General features: G+C 38.5%; 1 protein-coding gene across 7 annotated transcripts in view; it reads left to right on the forward strand.

Moving 5' to 3' along the window:
- MNAT1 (MNAT1 component of CDK activating kinase) overlaps positions 1-14,288 on the forward strand; it is a 221,178-nt gene that overhangs the window by 45,904 nt on the left and 160,986 nt on the right. For all 7 annotated transcript variants that reach the window (XR_006060529.1, XR_006060530.2, XM_004010698.5 and 4 more), the window contains exons 2-3: positions 3,796-3,948; positions 7,268-7,341. Coding sequence is in view for 5 of the 7 variants with exons in the window: in XM_004010698.5 (XP_004010747.1) it covers positions 3,796-3,948; positions 7,268-7,341 (227 nt within the window). In the remaining 2 variants the exon portion in view is untranslated. The remainder of the gene's footprint in view (positions 1-3,795; positions 3,949-7,267; positions 7,342-14,288) is intronic.

The following is a 14,288-nucleotide window of genomic DNA, read 5'->3' on the forward strand; positions in this document are numbered from 1 at the left end:
TGGAGAAACACTGGGAACAGTGGCTGACTTTATTTTTCTGGGCTGTAGAATCACTGCAGATGGTGACTGCAGCCATGAAATTAAAAGATGCTTACTCCTTGGAAGGAAAGTCATGACCAACCTAGACAGCATATTAAAAAGCAGAGACATTACTTGGTCAACAAAGGTCTGTCTAGTCAAGGCTATGGTTTTTCCAGTAGTCATTTATGGATGTGAGAGTTGGACTATTTAAAGAAAGCTGAGCGCCGAAGAATGGATGCTTTTAAAATGTGGTGTTGGAGAAGATTCTTGAGAGTCCCTTGGACTGCAAGGAGATCCAACCAGTCCATCCTAAAGGAGATCAGTCTTGGGTGTTCATTAGAAGGACTGATGTTGAAGCTGAAACTCGAATACTTTGGCCACCTGATGCGAAGAGCTGACTCATTTGAAAAGACCCTGATGCTGGGAAAGATTGAGGGCAGGAGGAGGAGGGGATGACACACGATGAGATGGTTGGATGGCATCACCAACTCAATGGACATGGGTTTAGGTAGACTTAGGGAGTTAGTAATGGACAGGGAGGCCTGGCTGCTGCGGTTCATGGGGTTGCAAAGAGTCAGACGTGATTTAGTGACTGAAGTGGAACTGGAACATAAATGATACTGTTTTTAATTTCAGATTGTACTTTTTCATTGCTGGGGTATATAGCATAGCAGTAGTCTTTTGTATATTGTACTCTCCAACCTTGCTGTAATTATAATGGATTATTAGTTCTAAGAGGTTTTTCTTTGTTGATTTATTTGGATTTTCTGTACAGACAATCCTGTCATCTGTATGCAGAGCGCTCTGAGTTTTTCTTTGCAATCTGTCTGTCCATTATTTCCTTTTCTTATCTTACTACATTAGCAGAAACTTCTAGTGTCATGTTGAAAAGGAGTAATGCGAGGATATAGTCTTGCTTTGTATTTGATTTTAGTTGAAAAATTTCTAGTTTCTCAACCATTAAGTATGATGTTAGCTATAGGTTTTTTGTATCTACTCTTTGTCAGAATTTTTAATTGACTTGTTTGCTCTTGAAAAAGTAAAGAAACAAGTTGATTGAAAATCTTGACAGAGGAATATAAGTGGTTAAATATTCTTGATAGAAAAGAGAATCTAAAAATAAGTTTTTCAGAGAGGAAAGAAGGCCGGCACCATTCTGCCTTTTAAAAAACAAAAGAAAACCATAAAAACGTCTTTGGGAATGGGTAATAACCAAGGATTTAGGCTTTTTCAGCAAATTTTCCTATGTTCTGCAGAATACACGATTTTGTTTGAAAAAGTTCCTAGCACTCTTGGAGGCAAAAGATTGCCCACATAACTGTCTTTTGGTTGCTGTGTTGCCAGATGAAGTGAACTAGCAATTAGGAATGTTTTCTTCTGTTTTTTTTTTTTTCTTTTCTTTTCTTATAAGATTAGTTTTCATGTATATAATTTGAACATACATATTTGGAAATGTGTAGAAAAATATCTGGCCACATAAATGCTGAACTTGACAATTGTATGTAATGTGTAGGAAGTAAGATGTAGAAGAGAAGGAAGTAGCACTTTGAGTTTTTTCTCTACATACTTCTATAGTTGAACTTAAAAAAATAATTATTTGTTCTTTTAACAACTAAAATCAGAAAGGGAAAAGTTGTATGGGTCGTAGATTATTTAAAATATTTTGAATGCTATTGAAATCTTTATGATTTAGATTAGAGTCCTTATGATGTAGATTAGAATTGGAGATGTAGAACTAACTGTGGTAATAAATAATATGTCTGAGATTACAATATGACTTTCAGAAATATTAAAGTGTTTTTATTATCTCCTTAACTGAATTATTGAATGGGTCTACTCTCCAAGACGTTGAAATACTATATGGAATATTAATTTCTGTATAATAGCTCAATGATTTTGAGTATTTCAGATAGCTCCTTGCCTATAAACATCTTTATCAGTATAGTTATATAGTGTGCTCATTTTCTTTTCTTTTTTTTTGAAGTAAAAAAGGGTAGCTTTATTACTTTGCCAGGCAAAGGGAGACACATGAACTCCAACCTTAAAAAGCCATGTGTCCCAACTCCAGAGGTTTTGATGAAGGGTTTCATAACAATGGTTCAAGACAAAATTAGGGTATGTATAGGGCCTGCACTCTAAAGTGTGCTCAGTTTCAGCTTCTCTAGTTGGATTTAATTTGTTCCAACCACAAAGATTAGGAGAAATGTACCACTCCCAATTTTCCTAATCTCAAGTGAATTTTCTGGGGTTTTGTTGATCTTGAATAATGATGACTGTGAGCTCTGTTCTCCCTTTTAGGGAGTTTTTGCCTGTGTTTTTCGATGATTCTCTCCCTGATCCCATTTTAATATAGAGACATGCCAAGGTCAATGTTAGTGTTTTACTAATAACCAACCTTAAATATTCTTATTTCTCTGTATCATTCTTTCCATTAGTGAACCATGTATTTGGAAGAAATCAACCTTTCCCTTACTTATTAGAATTTGTCTTTTTCCTTCTGTATATGTATTATATATGTATATACTTGGTGATGTAGAACAAGATAGGTCAAATTCCTGCCTTCCATTCTAATGCAGGTTACACATAAATAAATAACTTCAAATAATGCTAAGAACGGAATGATTAGGGTTGGTGTGGCCCTTATATACTGTATTGGGCAGTATTATAGCTAGAGGACTACATACCAGTATGTTTAAATGTTGAAAAGTTATAAATCAAGCGACATCTTCTTAGTTACAACACTGCATCCTGAGTTCCCAGGAGCCTCTATCTTCAAGGCCCATAGGCTGAAGTGGCTGCTTGCTCCTGGTCAGCTTTTCACTTGTTAATCTGATTAGTAGGATGGATCTGCTCTGGCTGGGCAGGGATGATTCGGTGGTACCTGGACCCCTCTAAAACAATATATGAACCAACACTGTCAGTTCCCCCAGGAATCTCCTACAGAGAGTTAACCTTGCCAGCTCCTTTCTTTTCAAACTGAAGACTTCTAAGAAGTTCTAAGCTCTTCCCCAAATTGTACTAGCCAAGAAGAGAGGAAAGAAGGGATGCAGGTATTTGGGAGACTTGGCTTGCCTGGGTAATCACTTTGGTGGATTTAGGGCAGCCAGTTTTAACTGATTAAAAATTTTGTAAGTAGCCACTTTTTCTGAGATTTTTCAAGGCAGAAGCTGTGGTGATTTTTCTCCTTTGTGCACATATACGGGGTCAGTCTCAGTTCTTTATCCTCTGGCCTGAGGGGCCTCCTTCAGCCAGCACCTCTCTCCCTTTTGAGTAACTTCCACTGACTCAATTGCTTACTGAACTTTAAAGAACTTCCTTACAAGGCTGAAAGTAGGGGAAAGGTCTTTATTTTAGTAATTATGGTATGCAGGATTCTCTAAAGTGCAGGTCCCTGCCAGGTCTGAGGGTGATACTGGTCTGAAAGTGGACTTGATCCTAGTCTGCTCTTTTATATGCCTCTTTGATTTCTCCCTATCCTGCTATCTGAATCCTCCTAGATCCTAAATCAATTTTCAAAAATTTGTGTGTTTCTTTCATTTGTAAGATTATACTGGTGAACCTTGGATCACCTATGTCTGAAGTAGGCTCTAAATGAAAATGAGCTTTTTTCCTAAAGGTTTACAATAAAAATTTTAGGTAGTAATGATTAGTTTTCCTGTGCCTCCTCTCCCAACCTCAAACAAACACCAAAACCAAAAAAAGGCAAACTGTATACAGACTTACTGCCAATTGGAATACTAGCTTAAAAGTTATGTTGTATTTTTCTCCTTACAGGTGTGAAAGTTGTGTGGATTTACTCTTTGTGAGAGGAGCTGGAAACTGTCCTGAGTGTGGCACTCCACTTCGAAAGAGCAACTTCAGGGTACAGCTCTTTGAAGATCCTACTGTTGACAAGGAAGTTGAGATTCGGAAAAAAGTGCTAAAGATGTAAGTGTTAATGCTTGAATGATTCGGTTCACAAAGATTTTGACAGTTATTTCTATAATCGATGTAATTATTTACTTGTAGAAATGTGGACAGTTTGGCGAGTAAGTATGAATTGATCTATGTATTTGTTCAATGTTAAAAATTTATTAAGGTCTTTGAGAACTCAATAATATTATCTAACCTTTGCTAGAGAAGAGTAAATCTTTTTTATGGAAAAATAATTATTTCTTATTTTTAGCTGCTCTGTGTGGCTTGCAGAACCTCAGTTCTTGACCAGGGAATGAACCTGGGCCACAGCAGTGAAAGCCTAGAATCCTAACTACTAGGCCACTAGAGTAAACCTGAATTCATGGCTTCACAATTTATTTGCTTTATTTATTCTTTAATTTAATTAGTAAATATGTATTGAGAACCTACTCTGTGCAAACAGTGTTATGCATATTAGGCCTTAAGTATGAAATGACTTCCTAGGTGGTGTAGCGGTGAAGAATCTGCCTGCCAGAACAGGAGACATAAGAGACTTGGATTCGATCCCTGGGTTGAGAAGATCCCCACTATTCTTGCCTGGAAAGTCCGAGGGACAGAGGAGCCTGGCAGGCTACAGTCCATGGAGTTGCAAGGAGTCAGACATGATTGAGTGACTGAGCATGCGTGCGTGCACAGAAACACATATGAAATGAGTGTAATACCTACATACCTTGCTCTTGTAATGCTTACAGTATAGTAGCTTGGATAGCATTAAAATAGGCAAACAAAACAAATATGTGATTATCAGTTCAGTTCAGTCGCTCAGTCATGTCCGACTCTTTGCGACCCATGTTTTGCAGCACGCTAGGCCTCCCTGTCCATCACCATCTCCTGGAGTTCACTCAAATTCACGTCCATTGAGTCGGTGATGCCATCCAGCCATCTCATCCTCTGTCATCCCCTTTTCCTCCTGCCCCCAATCCCTCCCAACATCAGAGTCTTTTCCAGTGAGTCAACTCTTCTCATGGGGTGGCCAAAGTACTGGAGCTTCAGCTTTAGCATCATTCCTTCCAAAAGAAATCCTAGGGCTGATCTCCTATAGAATGGACTGGTTGGATCTCCTTGCAGTCCAAGGGACTCTCAAGAGTCTTCTCCAACACCACAGTTTAAAAGCATCAATTCTTCAGCACTCAGCTTTCTTCACATTCCAACTCTCGCATCCATACATGACCACTGGAAAAACATAGCCTTGACTAGATGGACCTTTGTTGGCAAAGTAATGTCTCTGCTTTTCAATATGCTATCTAGGTTGCTCATAATTTTCTTCCAAGGAGTAAGCGTCTTTTAATTTCACGGCTGCAGTCACCATCTGCAGTGATTTTGGAGCCCCCCAAAGTAAAGTCTGACACTGTTTCCACTGTTTCCCCATCTATTTCCCATGAACTGATAGGACCAGATGCCATGATCTTCGTTTTCTGAATGTTGAGCTTTAAGCCAACTTTTTCACTCTCCTCTTTCACTTTCATCAAGAGGCTTTTTAGCTCCTCTTCACTTTCTGCCATAAGGGTGGTGTCATCTGCATATCTGAGGTTATTGATATTTCTCCTGGTAATCTTGATTCCAGCTTGTGCTTCTTCCAGCCCAGCGTTTCTCATGATGTACTCTGCATAGAAGTTAAATAAGCAGGGTGACAATATACAGCCTTGATGTACTCCTTCTCCTATTTGGAACCAGTCTGTTGTTCCGTGTCCAGTTCTAACTGTTGCTTCTTGACCTGCATATAGGTTTCTCAAGAGGCAGGTCAGGTGGTCTGGTATTCCTATCTCTTTCAGAATTTTCCACAGTTGATTGTGATCCACACAGTCAAAGGCTTTGGCATAGTCAATAAAGCAGAAATAGATGTTTTTCTGGAACTGTCTTGCTTTTTCGATAATCCAGTGGATGTTGGCAATTTGATCTCTTGTTCCTCTGTGTTTTTTAAAACCAGCTTGAACATCTGGAAGTTCATGGTTCACGTATTGCTGAAGCCTGGCTTGGAGAATTTTGAGCATTACTTGACTAGCATGTGAGATGAGTGCAGTTGTGCGGTAGTTTGAGCATCCTTTGGCATTGCCTTTCTTTGGGATTGGAATGAAAACTGACCTTTTCCAGTCCTGTGGCCATTGCTGAGTTTTCGAAATTTGCTGGCATATATGTGGTTATAAATTTGGAAACATGCTGTGAAGTTAGGGAGTAAATATTGTTGTGAGTTAGTGATGTTGGGTAAGACCCGAGGAGGTGACATCTGTTATTGAAAGCTATTAGAGAAAATTGGGGTAGCTACAATTTATTTTCATACATCTCTCTGTGTGTATATGGGTACATAAATATTTCTAGTGTTCCTTTTCTCTTGTGATTTAATTTTTTACTTTTTGTTAATAGTTTTAAATTTTATTTTATCTTTCCTTTTGCTGTAAGCCACCTTATTACTTTTTAGGTTATGGTTAGAATTAATATCTGTCTATCTAGGTGGTCTACATTTCAACTTTGTTCACTGGTTTTTTAGCAGCATCTTTCTGGATACTTTATCAATAATCCAAGTTGCTCTTTTATTTTTTGGATTGCTTCTTGGAGATGGTCTCTCTTAGATTCTTTTTGTTTATTTTAAGTTTATTTATTTATAACTGGAGGATAGTTGCTTTATCGTGTTGTGTTGGTTTCTGCCATATATCAACATAAATCAGCCATAGGTAGGTTCTCTTAGATTCTTATCTTTTATCATTGAGCCCTTTGATTTTCTAATTTTTGACAGAGACTTTACATTATTTATAGATTTTTTTCCTTTCTTTTTTGCCATGTGAGATCTTAGTTCCTCAACCAGGGATCAGATCTGTGTGTTCTGTATTGCAAGACAGAGTCTTAACTCTTGGGCCACCAGAAAAGTTCCACATTGTTTATAAATTTTCTTTATCTAGCATTCTTTAGATTATAACAGTCATGAAAAATAGGAAGGTGTCCTCTTTCTGGAAATTAGTGAATCTACTTATTAGAAGTAAACAATATAAAAAACCAAATATTCCAATGATAGACCTGTTTCAGCTCATTTCCCATTTCTTCAGTGTTTTATTTTCTTTATTTTCCCCTTGTCTTAGGATTTTACATATTGTACCATTCTCTTTACTCTACTCCTCTGTAGTCAAAAGAATTTAAAAACAACATTCTTGGTTTAGTTACAAACCTGGTGTCAAGAAAACTGTTTTATACCATAAGCAGTTATTTTTTATTTATCATGTATGAATTAGGTAAGAACAAACCAGTTAGATGATATTAAAAGCAAGTGATATGTAATATGTTCATTTTTTTCTTCTTAAAGATACAATAAAAGGGAAGAAGACTTTCCTAGTCTAAGAGAATATAATGATTTCCTGGAAGAAGTGGAAGAAATTGGTATGTATTTAATACTTGTATTTTGGTATGCTAGCCTGTATGCTTTTATGTTTTAGATGCCTAAGAGAGTATCTCATATAAAAGTCTCTGACAAATTTTGCTGCGGTAGGTGATGTTTCAGTTCAGTTCAGTCGCTCAGTCGTGTCCGACTCTTTGCGACCCCATGAATCGCAGCACTCCAGGCCTCCCTGTCCATCACCAACTCCTGGAGTTCACTCAGATTCACGTCCATCGAGTCAGTGATGCCATCCAGCCATCTCATCCTCTGTCTTCCCCTTCTCCTCCTTGCCCCCAATCCCTCCCAGCATCAAAGTCTTTTCCAATGAGTCAACTCTTCGCATGAGGTGGCCAAAGTACTGGAGCTTCAGCTTTAGCATCATTCCTTCCAAAGAAATCCCAGGGCTGATCTCCTTCAGAATGGATTGGTTGGATTTCCTTGCAGTCCAAGGGACTCTCAAGAGTCTTCTCCAACACCACAGATCAAAAGCATCAATTCTTTGGTGCTCAGCCTTCTTCACAGTCCAACTCTCACATCCATACGTGACTACTGGGAAAACCATAGCCTTGACTAGACGGTCCTTAGTCGGCAAAGTAATGTCTCTGCTTTTGAGTATGCTATCTAGGTTGGTCATAACTTTTCGTCCAAGGAGTAAGCATCTTTTAATTTCATGGCTGCAGTCACCATCTGCAGTGATTTTGGAGCCCAAAAAAATAAAGTCTGACACTGTTTCCACTGTTTCCCCATCTATTTCCCATGAAGTGATGGGACTGGATGCCCTGATCTTCATTTTCCGAATGTTGAGCTTTAAGCCAACTTTTTCACTCTCCTCTTTCACTTTCATCAAGAGGTTTTTTAGTTCCTCTTCACTTTCTGCCATAAGGGTGGTGTCATTTGCATATCTGAGGTTATTGATATTTCTCCTGGCAATCTTGATTCCAGCTTGTGTTTCTTCCAGCCCAGTGTTTCTCATGATGTACTCTGCATAGAAGTTAAATAAGCAGGGTGACAATATACAGCCTTGATGTACTCCTTTTCCTATTTGTAACCAGTCTGTTGTTCCATGTCCAGTTCTAACTGTTGCTTCCTGACCTGCATACAGATTTCTCAAGAGGCAGGTCAGGTGGTCTGTATTCCCATCTCTTTCAGAATTTTCCACAGTTTATTGTGATCCACACAGTCAAAGGCTTTGGCATAGTCAATAAAGCAGAAATAGATGTTTTTCTGGAAGTCTCTTGCTTTTTCCATGATCCCGTGGATGTTGGCAATTTGATCTCTCGTTCCTCTGTGTTTTCTAAAACCAGCTTGAACATCTGGAAGTTCACGGTTCACGTATTGCTGAAGCCTGGCTTGGAGAATTTTGAGCATTACTTGACTAGCATGTGAGATGAGTGCAGTTGTGCGGTAGTTTGAGTATTCTTTTGCATTGCCTTTGTTTGGGATTGGAATGAAAACTGACCTTTTCCAGTCCGGTGGCCACTGCTGAGTTTTCCAAAATTGCTGGCATATTGAATGCAGCACTTTCACAGCATCATCTTTTAGGATTTGAAATAGCTCTACTGAAATTCCATCACTTCCACTAGCTTTGTTCGTAGTGATGCTTTCTAAGGCCCACTTGACTTCATGTTCCAGGATGTCTGGCTCTAGATTAGTGATCACACCATCATGATCATCCTGGTCTTGAAGATGTTTTTTGTACAGTTCTTCTGTGTATTCTTGCCATCTCTTCTTAATATCTTCTGCTTCTGTTAGGTCCATACCATTTCTGTCCTTTATTGAGCCCAACTTTGCATGACATGTTCCCTTGGTATTTCTAATTTTCTTGAAGAGATCTTTAGACTTTCCCATTCTGTTGTTTTCTTCTATTTCTTTGCATTGATCACTGAGGAAGACTTTCTTATGTCTTCTTCGTATTCTTTGGAACTCTGCATTCAAGTGCTTATATCTTTCCTTTTCTCCTTTGCTTTTCGCTTCTCTTCTTTTCACAGCTATTGGTAAGGCCTCCCCAGACAGCCATTTTGTGTTTTTGCATTTTTTTTCCATGGGGATGGGCTTGATCCCTGTCTCTGTACAATGTCACGAACCTCATTCCATATATCATCAGGCACTCTATCTATCAGATCTAGTCCGTTAAATCTACTTCTCACTTCCACTGTATAGTCATAAGGGATTTGATTTAGGTCATACCTGAATGGTCTAGCAGTTTTCCCTACTTTCTTCAGTTTGAGTCTCAATTTGGTAATAAGGAGTTCATGATCTGAGCCACAGTCAGCTCCTGGTCTTGTTTTTGTTGACTGTATAGAGCTTCTCCATCTGTGGCTGCAAAGAATATGATCAGTCTGATTTCGGTGTTGACCATCTGGTAATGTCCACATGTAGAATCTTCTCTTGTGTTGTTGGAAGAGGGTGTTTGCTATTACCAGTGCATTTTTTTTGGCAAAACACTATTAGTCTTTGCCCTGCTTCATTCTACATTCCAAAGCCAAATTTGCCTGTTACTCCAGGTGTTTCTTGACTTCCTACTTTTGCATTCCAGTCGCCTATAATGAAAAGAACATCTTTTTTGGGTGTTAGTTCCAATCTGTTATAGGTAGATAGAACCAGAGGAGTGACTAACCGACTGGACCTTGGTTAATGAGGGCTTTGTAAGCTAGATTGTAAGGGTTAAGATTTTATTTCATGGCTAGTAGAGAGGCAGCAGAATATTGAGGTGAAAGTGAAAACTGAAAGTGAAAGTCACTAGGTCATGTCCAACTCTTTGCAACTCCATGGAATATACAGTTCATGGAATTCTCTAAACCACAATACTGGAGTGGGAGGTCTTTCCCTTCTCCAGGGAATCTTCCCAACCCAGGGATCAAACCTAGGTCTTCCACATTGCAGGCAGATTCTTTACCAGCTGAGCCACAAGGGAAACCTGAATATTGTGGTACTGATGTGGAATACTGACAGGAGATAGCGCGAGGCTGTGAAACCATTTTTAGGGGCAGTAGCAACAATTTGGGTAAGTGCTTAGAGTAGGTTTCAGTATTGACCATCTGGTGATGTCCATGTGTACATCAGTATCACAATAGAGGACTCTACATGTTGATATCACCAGATGGTCAATAATGAAGTCAGATTGATTATATTCTTTGCAGCCAAAGATGGAGAAGCTCTATACAGTCAGCAAAAATGAGACTGGGAGCTGACTGTGGCTCAGATCATGAACTCTTTATTGACAAATTCAACCTTAAATTGAGGAAAAGTAGGGAAAACCACTAGACCATTCAGGTATAACTAAATCAAATCCCTTATGATTAGACAGTGGAAATGACAAATAGATTTAAGGGACTAGATCTGATAGAGTGCCTGATGAACTGTGGACAGAGGTTCCTGACATTGTACAGGAAACAGGAATGAAGACCATCCCCAAGAAAAAGAAATGCAAAAAAGGAAAACGCTTGTTTGAGGAAGCACAAATAGCTGTGAAAAGAAGGGAAGTGAAAGGCAGAGAAGAAAAGGAAAGATATACCCATTTAAATGCAGATTTCCAAAGAATAGCAAGGAGAGATAAGAAAGCCTTCCTCAGTGATCAGTGCAAAGAAATAGAGGAAAACAATAGAATGGGAAAGACTAGAGATCTCTTCAAGAAAATTAGAGATACCAAGGGAACATTTTATGCAAAGATGGGCTCGATAAAGGACAGAAATAATACGGACCTAACAGAAGCAGAAGATATTAAGAAGAGGTGGCGAAATACACAAAAGAACTATACAAAAAAGATCTTCACGACCCAGATGATCACGATGGTGTGATCCCTCACCCAGAGCCAGACATCCTGGAATGTGAAGTCAAATGGACCTTAGGAAGCATCACTATGAACAAAGCTAGTGTAGGTGATGGAATTCCGGTTGAGCTGTTTCAGATCCTCAAGGATGATGCTGTGAAAGTGCTGCACTCAATATGCCAGCAGATTTGGAAAACTCAGCAGTGGCCACTGGACTGGAAAAGGTCAGTTTTCATTCCAATCCCAAAGAACGGCAAGGCCAAAGAATGCTCAAACTACCACACAATTGCACTCATCTCACATGCTAGTAAAATAATGCTCAAAATTCTGCAAGTCAGGCTTCAACAATACATGAACCATGAACTTCCTGATGTTCAAGCTGGTTTTAGAAAAGGCAGAGGAACCAGAGATCAAATTGCCAGCATCTTCTGGATCATGGAAAAAGAAAGAGAGTTCCAGAAAAACATCTAATTTTGCTTTATTGACAATACAAAGCCTTTAACTGTGTGGATCATAACAAACTGTGGAAAATTCTGAAAGAGATGGGAATACTAGACCACCTGACCTGCCTCTTGAGAAATCTGTATGCAGGTCAATAAGCTACAGTTAGAATTGGACATGGAATAACAGACTAGTTCCAAATAGGAAAAGGAGTACGTCAAGTCTATATAGTGTCACGCTGCTTGTTTAACTTATATGCAGAGTACATCATGCGAAATGCTGGGGTGCATGAAGCAGAGCCTGGAATCAAGATTACCAGAAGAAATATCAATAACCTCAGATATGCAGATGATAGCACCCTATGGCAGAAAGCCTAGAAGAACTAAAGATCCTCTTGATGAAAATGAAAGAGCAGAGCGAAAACGTTGGCTTAAAGCTCAACATTCAAAAAACTAAGATCATGGCATCTGGTCCCATCACCTCATGGGAAATAGATGTGGAAACAGTGGCAACAGTGACAGACTATTTTCTTGGCCTCCAAAATCACTGAAAATGGTAACTACAGCCATAAGATTAAAAAGACACTTGCTCCTTGGCAGTAAACGCATGATGAACCTAGACAGCATATTAAAAAGCATTACTTTGCTAACAAAGGTGCGTATAGTCAAAGCTGTGGTTTTTGCAGTAGTCACCAAAGGATGCCAGAGTTGAACTAGAATGAAAGCTGAGCGCTGAAGAATTGATGGCTTTGAACTGTGGTGTTGGAGAAGACTCTTGCACTTCTTGGACTTCAGGATCCCTTGGACTGCAAGGAGTTCCAACAAGTCCATTGTAAAGGAGATCATTCCAGAGTTTTCAAAGGAAGGTCTGATGCCGAAGCTGCATCTCCAATACTTTGGCCACCTGATGCGAAAAACACACTCATTGGAAAAGACCCTGATGCTGGGAAAGATTGAAGGTGGGAGGGGAAGGGGACAACAGAGGATGAGGTGATTGGATGGCTTCACTGACACAGTGGACATGAGTTTGAGTAAACTCTGGGAGTTGGTGATGGACAGGGAGGCCTGGCGTCCTGCAGTTCATGGGGTCGCATAGAGTTGGACATGACTGAGCGACTGAACTGAACTGAACTGAACTTACTGCCTGAGCCACCAGGGAAGAACAAACTAGAATAGGTAGTAACTGAGAGAGATAGTTAAAAGGGATGTTTTAGGGCTAGAGTATTTGAGTGAATAATTTCATGTAAGAAGTGAGTTAAGAAAGTATAGACTAGGATGAATTGCAGTTATTCTTACCTTGAGCAGTTGTATGGTATTAATCTAGAAAATAAAAGTGGGAGAAGTGGCATTATTTTTTACTGTTTTGTTGGGTGGAGAGTATGGAAATGAGGGAAAGACCAGTTTCTGCCCCTTTAAGTTTTGTTAGGGTGTGACTCCCACCACTTACTTAAGTGTCATTGTTCTGATTGTTATGATATAAATAAAAGCTTTTTTTTTTAGACTTCCTTTTAAAATCTTGTTTCAGTAGCTGTTCATTTTGTGTCTTATTCATTCTTTTAAAGATGATTAGTTAGATGTTTGTGATATCTGTATTGAGTATCTCTGTGTTAATCAAAAGCATAGTTTTCGCAACTCTTGGGATAGGCATTTTAATCTATTTTGCATATGGAGAGGAGCCACAGAGAGTTTTAACTGTTGTTCTGGAGATCACATTGCTAATATATAATGTAGCCAGACTTTGAACATAGGTTTTCCTAACTCATAGAGCCCATCAAAGTACTTGGTAGTCTCAGAGACTACCAAGTTAATAGCCTGAGTCTAGAATATGGAGTGCTGATTAGTAGAAGAGTTGGAGGAGATAAAAATCTATATATTGGAGCTATAATTTTGAAGGATCTTAAAGAAGTTTGGTAGGAAGGAAGATAGGAAGGTGCTATTGAGGTTAGAGTGAAAAGAATAAAGTTGGTAGGATGGCTAAGGAGTCAGTGTTTGAGGATTTATAAATTAGGGATCAGTCACTGTTATAGAAATTCATTATGAACCCTTTGAATATGATGAATATAAAAACTTTAGAACACTATAATTTTGAGTAGTGGCATAAAAAATTACAATAGAAGGGGGCACATATGAAGATGGACTTTCTTATAGCTTTGACAATGGGCCCTTTTCTGTGGTTATGACAATCTAAACATAAAAATTCTTGTTCCTTTTGGCCTCAGGGATTATCTCAAAGGTTTGTCCTTAGTTACATAATAAACATATTATTCTTTTGGTTTAGGGTATTTTTGTTTTAAAAGGGTGAGAATGTCCTAAGGGCTTTAATTATGAATTCTGGATGTCAAAAGGACTGCAGAATTGCACTTAAATAACATTAAATCTTTCAGAAACTACAGTAGGTTTTTTGTTGGGTTTTAATACTTGACTGAAGACAGGTCAACATCTGAGCTAAGCCAGTAACCAGGATAGATAAAAGACCAAATAATTGTTATAGAAAATTCTTTTCTTTCCTCTAAGCTCTTATACCAATCTGCTTCATTGTATCATGAATGAGACTCCCCTCATCTAATGTTTTCAAACTTGTAATCCACTTTTAGTGTTTTTCTCTCTCTTTTTGTTTTTTAAAGGAAGAGATTTGTATTACTTATGATTATGGTTTGCATCTTTTATATTGTTATTACCTTTGCTTTCTAAATTAAAAAAATGAAATAAATTGGTTATTTGCATTTCATTAAAATTCATA

The sequence above is a fragment of the Ovis aries genome, chromosome 7 (assembly GCF_016772045.2).
Source record: "Ovis aries strain OAR_USU_Benz2616 breed Rambouillet chromosome 7, ARS-UI_Ramb_v3.0, whole genome shotgun sequence".
In the NCBI taxonomy this organism is placed as follows: domain Eukaryota; kingdom Metazoa; phylum Chordata; class Mammalia; order Artiodactyla; family Bovidae; genus Ovis; species Ovis aries.